The sequence below is a fragment of the Lolium perenne genome, chromosome 6 (genome assembly GCF_019359855.2).
Source record: "Lolium perenne isolate Kyuss_39 chromosome 6, Kyuss_2.0, whole genome shotgun sequence".
Classification (NCBI taxonomy): Eukaryota; Viridiplantae; Streptophyta; class Magnoliopsida; order Poales; family Poaceae; genus Lolium; species Lolium perenne.
In genome coordinates, this window is record NC_067249.2 from 266,122,538 (window position 1) to 266,133,561 (window position 11,024).

The 11,024-nt window shown below is 45.4% G+C and overlaps 1 protein-coding gene across 1 annotated transcript; it reads right to left on the minus strand.

Moving 5' to 3' along the window:
• On the minus strand, positions 1-852 carry LOC127305504 (uncharacterized). Its single transcript, XM_051335926.2, has 2 exons — positions 585-852; positions 1-285 (listed from the first exon to the last, which is right to left on the minus strand). Exons 1-2 carry the CDS (start codon positions 783-785, stop codon positions 91-93), a joined length of 396 nt encoding a protein of 131 aa, XP_051191886.1. The 5' UTR covers positions 786-852; the 3' UTR covers positions 1-90.
• Positions 853-11,024: the final 10,172 nt, after the last annotated feature.

Sequence of the window (11,024 nt, forward strand, 5' to 3'; positions counted from 1 at the left end):
TAGAAGAATGTTTACCCACTTGTGCATATCCATTTTATTCATCTTACAAGGCGTTGAGTACAATTTAAAGTGAAACTGAACAAGGGCATATCAGCTTGAATCCTGTGAGGAACTGAGGTTGAGGAGGATGAGGACGGCGGCCACCATGGGCAGGGACACCATGAGCAGCGCCTGCACGATGTTGGGCCGCGTGATGTCTGGTAGCAGGACGCTGCCGTACTTCACGGCGGCCGCGCCGCCGACGGACCCGAGGCCCAGCGTCCACAGGTAGCCGGCGTCGTCGTCCTGGATAATTTAACACATGAGCCGAAGGGAAAACCGAGTCAAATCTCGTCAAATGGCAGCAATTATTCTCGGTCGACTGGCCGCTGAACCGGCCAGAGCAGAACACAGCAGGGCATGATTTCTTTGGTTGATGGTGAACATGTTAAACTTGCAGAGAGAGAGTTCATGTATGCTGCTACCGATTCAGATAAAGGAAATCTTGGACTTGTGTCTCTGATGGTGCAGGCGAGAGAAGCAAATGAATGCACCTCCATGATGCTACGGAAGAATACGCGTGTGAATGGAAGCGGCCGGCTGACCTGCGGGGTTCGCTCCTTGCTGCCAGGCTCCGCCTTGGCGTCGTTGGCGTCGCGGGAGAAACGAGCGAGACCGACGCCGCGCCTCGCCGCGCGGGAGTCCTGGCGGCAGCTCAGGCGGAAGCTGCGGGGCAAAGGCGGCGGCGGGCTGGAGATGGAAGCGGTGGCCGGGGATAGCGCGGCTACCGCGCACGCGCCCACCATCGGAGTCCAGACGAGAGCGTCCGTCAACAACCGCGACAGGAAGCAGAGAGGGACTTCCGCGTAGCGCGCCGGTTCGCCTTATCCACTATCCCGCTCTGGACCAGGCCCAGGTGGAACGGACCCATCACAGACTCCATCCCGATTTCAGGCCCGTGATCCCTTCCAGCTATATACGGCTGAGTACACACTCAAAACAAAATAAAATAAAATAAAATAAAGCTACTCCCTTCGGTCCATACTAAGGCTGGTCATAGTGGGGAGAGTAACTTAGACTAGTAACATATGTCATGTTACTAGTCTAGTTTATTATCTTCATAGTAGGTACTCCCTCCGTCCATAAATAGATGCCAAAGATTTATTTAAATTCGGATGTATCTATATACTAAATCGTGTCTACATACATTCAAATTTAGATAAACTTTTGACATCTATTTATGGACAGAGGTAGTAGTAACTTATATGCGGTGTTATGCATTGTGTCATTTATTATGTTGTAGACTCATTTTGCTTTAGGGTGTGTGATGTTATGGTAACATATCTAGTTACCACTTCACTCTCTTTCTTCATTTATTGGTATGCCATGTCACCAAAATGTCTTGAGATGTGTGATATTACTAGCTATGTTACTCCCAGTGGCGGAACCAGCAATTGAGCTAAGGGGGGTCGAAACCAAGCTCTAATTTTTTTTTAACAGAAAAGAGCAAATGTATTCAATAAAAGAGGTCCAAACAGATTCAATTTGCATATTTCATCAAGTACAACAACAAAATAACTATAAAAAACAAGAACACCAAAATAGAGCTACATTTTGATAAGATAGTATCATACCATTAAGTTGCCTCCTCGTCGGCGTCCATCGAAGGCAGCCGGGGACGAGTCGAGCTGGGGGCAGCCGGGCAGGGCCGACCGGCCAAGCACAGGCCAGGAGATTGGAGTCGGAGATGGGGACGAGCTGAGGCGCTGAGCAGGGAGAGGCGACTGGAGACGAAGGCGGCGGCAGGCCGGCGGGAAAAGGCGGCGGGCCGCCGGAACGGCGACGACAGCACCGACCTCCTCGACCTGGTCAGGGACGCCGAGGCCCTGGCTGAAGCGGAGAAGGGAGCAGAGGAGGAGCAGGCGGCCCATGCGACGATCGACGCCGAGATGGAACAGCGCATGGTGGCAGCCACCGCAGCCGTAGAGGACTCTGACTCCGACATATCATGGTCTTTCGATGACCATGATGCGCCTACCCTAGAGGAGAAGGCGGCGGAGCAGAGAGCTATAGTCGAGTCCTTCGAGACGCTCAAGGACGACGCCGCCAACGCGAGGCTGCAGCAGTGCCTGCTAGAGGACGCGGCAGCGCACCGAGCCCTAGAAGCCGCACGGGAGGCGGTGGAGAAGCAGACGAGGGAGCGACGCAACGACAGGCCGGCCCGCCAGGCAGCAAGTAGTCTAGGCTTCTAGAACTACTTCGTATAATTTGAATGTACTAGGTTTCTATGCTTTCTATATATGTTGCAAATCTTTAAAAAATGGGTTGCCTCGGTGGGAGCACACCCAGATGCAAACGGACGCGCAAACAAAATACGTTCGCGAGGCGAGCAAATGGACGCTCGCGACCTCTTTTAGGAGTCCGAAATGTGTTGCCCCATTGAAGATTCCCTTAGGGTCGATTATTTTTCCCCAATTTCTGGGCCGGGTCGACCGACCATCCTTGACCCGGTGGTGGCTCCGCCCATGGTTACTCCCACTGCGAGCAATCTAATGGACTCAACTTTATCCAAATACACATGCATCTAGATACATCCGAATCTAGACAAAGTGAAATCCATTAATATGGACCGGAGGAAGTATATACATTGAGTAGAACGATCGAGAAGGCACACCTACGACCAGCTCTAATCAACGATCTAGCTCCTCCGGGTAGAACCCTGAGATGGCCGGTTCCGCAGATCACGCGACAAGAATGAAGGAATTCCATGGACAACGACCAAGCGGCGGCGGTGGCGGAGGTCCATCGGATCATTGCTCGCCACAAGAGCCGTGCTGCGGCCCGAGGTGCCAAACTCTGTGTGCCGGACTCGCGAGGTCCAGTACGTGAGAGGTTGAGCCGTTTGCGAGTCACTGACGAGGAAGACAATGAGGCGCTCAGCCATAGGCGGAGCCGTTTGCGGGCTGTGGTTGCCCTCTGCGCGTCGGTGTTGGCCAGGAGGTTGCTCAGCGCTGCAGATGGTGGTTTTTTCCGGTCCTTGTTGGCGGGCGCGAGTTCTTGGAACTCTTCGCTGGGCGAAAACTCTATCTTGGCGGCCGGCCGGGATCGACGACGGTGACGCCTATGGGCGCCGCATACTTCTTGAAGGCGTCGTCGAAGCGGGTGTTTCTTGTTCTCTGCCCGGGTTCTCCGGGGGAAACCCTAGATCCCTCGCAGGATCGGGCGTGGGCGGCGCTCTTGCGTCCCTTTGCCTCTTGGGGCCTCGCTTTGGATGTCCACCGGACAATGGGACTTGTGGAGTGTTTTGGTGGTTTTTTCGGCGGAGGCGGGTTCGTCTTCGGCCAGGCAGGGCGCGGCCTCGGGGCCGGTGTGGTAGTTGGAGCCGTGGCTCCGGTCTTTCGCCTCCGCCTGTTTGCGTTGAGGTGTGGTGTCGACCTGGCTGGTCGTCGACCCGTGTGGAGCGCAGCCTCGGGGCTGACGTGTGGTGTCGTGTTGTAACGGTTTTTCGGCTAGTTTTCCTCATAAACGGGCCAACTCTTTTCTCCTATATCAATGAAAGGCAAAGATTTTGCCTCGTTTCAAAAAAATAGACTATAAATTAGCTATGTGGACAGTCAAAAATGGTGACATAAATAGCTTGCATGCAAGGATAAATCAATAATGAATATTAGTAGGGATGAAATAAATGATGTGGATGGTTTACATGTAGAGATATGCTAACATTAATCCTGAAATCTTACGAGCGGGCGCGTGCCATACGGACATCCCGGTCACACGCACTAGGCCACAGGCTGTTGCGTCCCACTGGTAAGCTAGCTAATGTTAGGTGTCGCTTTTTAAAAAGCTGTAACTTTTAAACCGTGCGATGAAATTATAATTCGTTTTCACTTTTAAAATCTCCACGATAAGAGCTTCAAAACTAGACCACATTTTCATATGTTTCGATGAAATTTTTTAACAAGCAACTTTGATGCGCGACAGAGCACCTTTATTGTCCAGAAAAACAACTTTGGTGTACGATAAAGCAACTTTGGTGTGCAACGAACATGAACACTTTTTGGTACACGAAGGCACAACTTTTGTGCCCGACAACAATTTTGGTGTCCATAGAAGTAATTTGAATGTGTGACGAAGCAACTTAAGTGCCCCGCGGAGGAACAATTGTGCCCGGCGACGCAGTTTTCGAACCCTAGAGAGCAACTTTGGCGCCCGACCGAGCAAAATTAGTGTCCTGCAGAGCAACTTTAGTACTCGACGGAGCAAATTTGGTTTGTGACGACCCAATGTTGGCGCCCAGTGAAGCAACTTTGGTGCTCACCGAATAAATTTTGACGGATGGCTGAGCAACTTTGGCGTTCAGCAATGCAACTTTTATTGTGAATGTAGATTTATGTTGTGCAGCAAAGTTGCTTCTCCCAACACTAAAGTTGCATCGTCTCGCATTATAATTGCTTTGTCGCACGTAGAAGTTGCTTTAGAAAAAACTTCATCAAAATACATAGAAACGAGATCTAGTTTTGAAGAGCTCACCGCAAGAAATTCAAACGTGAAAGCGGATTCTAATTTCGACATCTGGTGCAAAAGTTATATGCTTTTAAACATTTTAAAAGGATAATTAATGTGCATGATGTCATCATAGTGCATGTGCTACAATCACTGGATGTCTAACCATAAATAATAGATGTTCACACGGACAAAACTAGTTTGCTTCCTTTTTTGGTTGAGTGCTCAGATGTATCAATGGGCACGGGGCCGCTCCCTATACTCATCCAACATTAATTGCAGTTAGTGGGGTTTTGCTTTATAAGAAGTATAGATTGATAATAAATGGGTATAGTATGGATATACCCATGAATATGAGGCTATACTCCTGCCCTATCAATGACTTAATGAGTAAGATAAGGGTACAAAAATATATTCATACCCTACCATACGGATACAACATCCGAGACCAATCTCGATCCTCCCTGTACAGCTAGCAGTTATGCATGGGAATTCTCTATCGGCAGCAGATGAGCAGGCATGTTTCTTTCACATCCACCATTCCTTCCTGATCAGTACCGTTGGCCCCGTGTGACGTGCCACGAGCTTCTGTAACCGCGGGGCAACTTGGACTCTGTGACGTGTCAATCGCCTCATGGACCCTGCATTGTGATCGAGATAAATTTACTCCATGATCAAATAGTACCCCAATCAACACGTACCTATCATTTCGTGTTAACAATTTCAAATCTCACGCGCATACGGACGTACACGTACGTAGGAATATTACTAGTATCATCTGATGACGCGGGAATGGGATGATGCTGATGAACTGCCTGCTGTTGGAACAGGAGGTGCGCGTTGACGAATAGCAGGAGGCCGCAGTAGGAGTCGATGACGTACTGCATGTCACGGAACTGCGTCGCCATTCCGCTGCCGCTCCAGAGCCGGCGCCAGAGCGTGCTCTTCTTGTAAGAATCGACGAGCCCGGCCGCGTCTACGAGAACCTCGCCGAAGGGATCTCCCGTCTCGAAGCACGGCAGGAGCAGCTCGACGCAGCTGGTCGCCGGCCCCTGCAACTGCGAGTGGAGCCTGCGGTGGCACCGCTCGAGCCTGGCGCACTCCCGCCGGTTGCTCCGCTGGACTCGGAGGAGGCTCGTGAACACGGCGGCGAGGAGGGCGAGCAATTGCGCCACGTTGGCGGTCTTCTCCAGCACGTACCAAGCCGATGCCTCCATCCCCATTACTTGCCTTGTCGATCACCCGATAAGCTTGTTTGCTTCGTCGTCCGGCCTTGTGAACGAATGGCGCTCAACTGCGCAGGGTTTTATAGTGTGTGCCAAAGAAATCGATATGACGACCGACTGATACGCTGGACAATCAAGAGAAAAGGGGAAGAGTTAAGGGATGTGTCTTCTTCTCATTTTGATAGGTCGTAAACTTAGTGGTGCTTATTATAGCTCGGAAAAGAAACTAAATTATAGATAATTACTATAACGGTCTTGCTCTTTGGCCCCTACCGCCCAGTCCTCTTTTACATGTTTCTCTTCTTCCGAGCATGGGGCCCACGCCCCACGCGATGGCACCCGTCACTACAATGACCATGCATATGAGAATATGAGACAAATCAGATGACGTAAGGGGTGACAGAACTACATGGAGTGACCTGGCCGTGGCCGGGAGGAGGCGCGCGGGAATATTGTTGAATATATAAACAAATAATCATATAATTTAATCTGAATAACTAATAGATAAAGCATATTATCAAAACAATAATTAAGCTAAGCATCAAGATTAATATAATAGGTGAATAGATTATATCTAAACGCGATAAATCAACCACATCTACTCCAAACGGTAGAACTAGTAACTCTAGCAAAATCTAATAGAGAGAGAACATATTCATATATGGTGCAACTTCAGCAGCAACAATGTCGATGTTGTGTTGTTGTCTCCCATATTGAGGTTGTGAAAGAGGTATTTAACGTCTGGAAATAAGTTGTTGGGGAATTCGTCAGAGGACGTCGTATTCTCAGCGGACGCGTGATACATCCAAAATGTATCTAATTTTTTAAACACTTTTGCTGTTATTTGCCCTCTAATTTGTGTGTTTTAAATACAACTAACGCGGACTAACACTGTTTTCAGCAGAATTGCTCTCGTGTCTCGTTTTTGTGCAGAAATCCAACTTTCAGGAAAATTCCCGGAAAATATCGCAAAATCCATATTTCACCCGAAGACTCACGGAGCCAGAATACGAGACGGAGGGGGGCACGAGTGGCCCACACCAGCCCTAGGCGCGGGCCAGGCTAGGCTGCGCCTAGGGGTGGCCTGGTTGCCTCGACCTCTCCTTCGCACTATATTAAGCCTTTGACCCTAAAAATCGAGGGGGATTCGACGTTTTTCCAGAAAGAGTTCCGCTGCTCCGCCGCCACCAGAAATACCAATTTGGAGACCAGAAACTCCGTTTTGGCACCCCGCCGGGACGGAGAATTGGAGAATATTATCGCCATCGCCATCACCGACGCCTCTCCATCAACCATCCATGTCTTTCCCATTCATATGTGAGTAGTTCCCTGCTGTAGGCTGTAGGGGATGGTAGGGATTGGATGAGATTGTTCATGTAATAGCTATAAGATTGTTATGGGCATAGTGCCTAGTATACGTTGTTAGTATTTTTGACATTGTTGCAAATTGTTGTGCGTAATGCTTGTCACTTTGGGCCAGAGTGCCATGATCTCAGATCTGAATATGTTATTGATTCATGAGGATAATTATTGTTTTTGACCATATATACAAGTTGTATACACATATCGTTGTCCAGAACCCGAGGCCCCAAAGTGACAAAAATTTGGATAACCGAAAGGGATGGCTGCGATGTGAGGATCACGTGTGTTCACAGAGTGTTAATGCTGTGCTCCGGCACTAAATTAAAAGAAGTACCTTAATTACCAGTAGTTTCCCTTGAGGTCCCGCTGCAACGGGCTGCTAGGACAAAAGATGTCGTGCAAGTTTCTCATTGCGAACACGCACGACTAAATAGGAACACACGCCTATGGTTACTTTATATTAGGATGCTTTTATCATTATACCTGCAAATACCCATGTCTTGCTATTATATGAATTCTCTTATCCATGCAGCGCCCGTTAATCCATCCCTATGCCTACAATATTTTAATCGTGATGTATACTGCAATCATCGCTACTACTGTTTTTATTTCATTACTGATGTTACTTCACTACTGCTACTGCTATAAAATTGTTACTACTGATAAACTGTTGTGAGCAAGTCTATTTCCAGGTGCATCTGAATTGACAACTCAGTTGTTAAAGCTTATAAATATTCTTTGGCTCCCCTTGTGTCGAATCTATAAATTTGGGTTTTACTTTCCTCGTAGAATGTTGCGATCCTCTATAGTTGTGGGTCATCATCGCGCTAGAGCGCTTTTCAAAAACCTGATCGCCCCTCACACGTATAGATCTACGAGAGGCGAGATTTCTGGGGCGCAAGGTTCTGGAGGCATGTAATCTATTGTTGCGTGGCGATTAAAGTCCGCACCAACGTTTATTAGTGCATGCCAAGGAGGTCCTAGGGCACAACCCACATCCGAGTCAACGCAACCCACCATCCAGAAAAGTTGGAACCGTTTCATAAAATATATGTTAATGACTCACAAATTAATAAACGATTAATTTTTCAAACAACAAAATTAAACAAGATGCATAGATAGGAGCTCGGCTCGGCTCAAACCTGCATCCCACAGGAGGAGCGCACGAGCGCTTGTTCTCTTCTCACACCTTAGTGGAAGTAGAAATACTCACCTTATAAACCGCTACAACTCTCTCTCAACTAGTAATGTGAGACTAAGCTTTACTCCCACATTGTGCAGCCATCCATATGAGCGAATGAGAATTTCATAATTTGTGTAGGCTATGGTCCTAAGGACCAATAGCAAATTCAAAAAATCTTGTACAAAGTCTAACGGTGGAATATTGAACTAGATAGGCCAAATCGGTATGAGCGCTGACCCGAAAAGGGTGGCCCGATTTAGTCGCCTTCATACCAGACTCACTCACAAAAGCCTAGTACGACGTGAAATCCCAGTCGAGCCACCAGGGATCACCGTGAAGAGCAAGCCAAGGATCCAACAGCGGTTAGGCGACTTAGGGTGACTCCCCCGTATGATGTAAACCCTAGGTCAAGCCACCTATACAAGACTCAACTAGAGAAGATAGTTGGACACACATTCATCCACCATTAGCCTTCATCTCTGCCTCCGGCGACTTCTAAACACATCTTTAATTTAATTTTAATTTTAATTTTCTTACAAATTTCAACAGAGTCAAAGAAATTATATCAAGTTATTTAATTGAATTAACATTCTAAGATTCTAATATTTATGGGAAGTTACACGAACCAAGGAAGCATACTAGAAATGACATACGTGTTAATAGGTAGGTATTGAGACAGTAGATACGGGCGGTTTTTCATTGAAAGCTTGTATTATTAAATTTAATGGGATTTTTTTCTATGTTGGTTGTTTGTTTTGTAGGATTAATTCTCATAGGAATATTTCTGAAGACTCCTTTGCACTAGATTTCATACGAAATCTAATATTCATTCATATCTCTTTTTCAGAATCTTTTTTTCCATGATGTAAGAAAAAAAATTGTTCAAATGAATTTGTATAGGATTGAAGTGGGCATAACATTGGAATCATATGTTTTTCCTATCCGTACTCAAACGTGCCCTACATGGTTAGCTTCCTTTAATCTCAAAGCTTCTCAACTCTAATTTTCTAGCCCGCGTTATCAATTCATTTCTAATTTTATTTGTTTCTCCCCATCCACATGCCCATGTGCATTTTTTTTTTGATCTAACATTTTTATTCTTGAAATCAAATCTAGTTCATATGAGATAAATAAAACATTGTTTACAACCGGATAATTGTTAACTAAAGTCACAACCGTGGAACAAACCCTAAACAATGTAAAAAATGTTGATCCAAAATGGGCAACATACAAATTCGTCGTTGTTACGCCACCATAACTCTCTCTCGCGATGGAGAATATTGAAAGAAAATCACACACTAAAGTAGTTGCATAGTTGGAGATTTGACCTACTATTACGAATGTAAACCATGTGATCTACACATTCTTAATAAATATTCAAAATAATATGTATGAAGAAAGTTTTGAAAGTATGATTAAAGACATTTCCAAAACGATAACTACATGGACTGGATGGAGTATCGTCTACGAGCTAGCGTAGAGGCACATGACATAACTAGTTCTCATTACATATGGTGAATCAACTTGACAACTTGCTGGCATATACTCCATAGTGTATAATTCAGTTTTGTAGCGAGCAAGACGACCGTTTAATTTCGTTTTATTATTGTTGGAGTTAGCGTTGATAATTTCCACTCACCGTAGATCTACGTGGGACCAATCTCGATCGTCCATGTACAGTTTCTGTGGGGTACAAGAGACAATTCAACACCTTTTTATTGACTGTCCCTTAGCTAAGCTCTTATGCGTACGGTTAATTTCACTTATGATCTTTCACCTCCCACCAATATTACAAATATGTTTGGTAATTGGTTAAATAGAGTAGATAGACAATCTAAGGCCTTCATCCGGATTGGGGTTTCTGCCTTATGTTGATCTATTTGGAGGGTCAGAAATGATATAATTTTTAACAAAAAGGCTCTTTCCATTTTTTGCAGGTTATCCATATGGTCTCTCATTGGGTTCAGCTTTGGGCTCTACTATTATAATAACCCAGAAAATAGGATCAACGAAGGGTAGATTTAGAAATGGGATGTGCATTTCATCGCAAAACGGGGAAAATTTTCGCGCCTTATTGAAACTAAACCTAAGAGGGATCGAGGTTCTCTCTCATTTTGCAATTAGGGTTAGGCATTGTGAGTTAGGGAAATTTCGACATGATCTCTTTTGTATCTTGTTACTTTGGGGAATGATTGCATTTGATAAGTGTTAAACATTTAAATATAAACATCACACATTATAAACAATGAATTTAAATTCAAACACAAGTTATAAATTCAAATCATTTTGAATTTCAAAGTGAATATCCAATACAATCTTTAATCAAGAATTTACACCTTACATAATACAAAAGCTCATAAACCAAAACTTGAGCTTTATTGATATGTAACACAATTACAAAGTCTTTACATTATTCTTGATACAAGAATTGAGACATAATGATCAGAATGAAAAGAAAAGGAAAAAATTACAAGTTTAATCTAAACTAAACCTAAACTAAGTGACTTGAGAAGTGATCCTCTGGTCATATTCACCTTCAAAACCTGCAAAACAAAGAACAGATACTAGACAGAATATAAGTGTAGCAAGGTTCAGTTAGGACAGTTAGCAAAATAACACAAGATTCAGTTTGGACAGTGCAAACTATCACTGCACACTTGTGCTTGTCCAAAATCTGGACAGCACAAGATAAACATAGGCAGACCAGCACTGAGCAAGCCACAGTGGGCTCAAGTTTCACCATAGCAAGGCTGTTGCTAGGCAAGCAACAG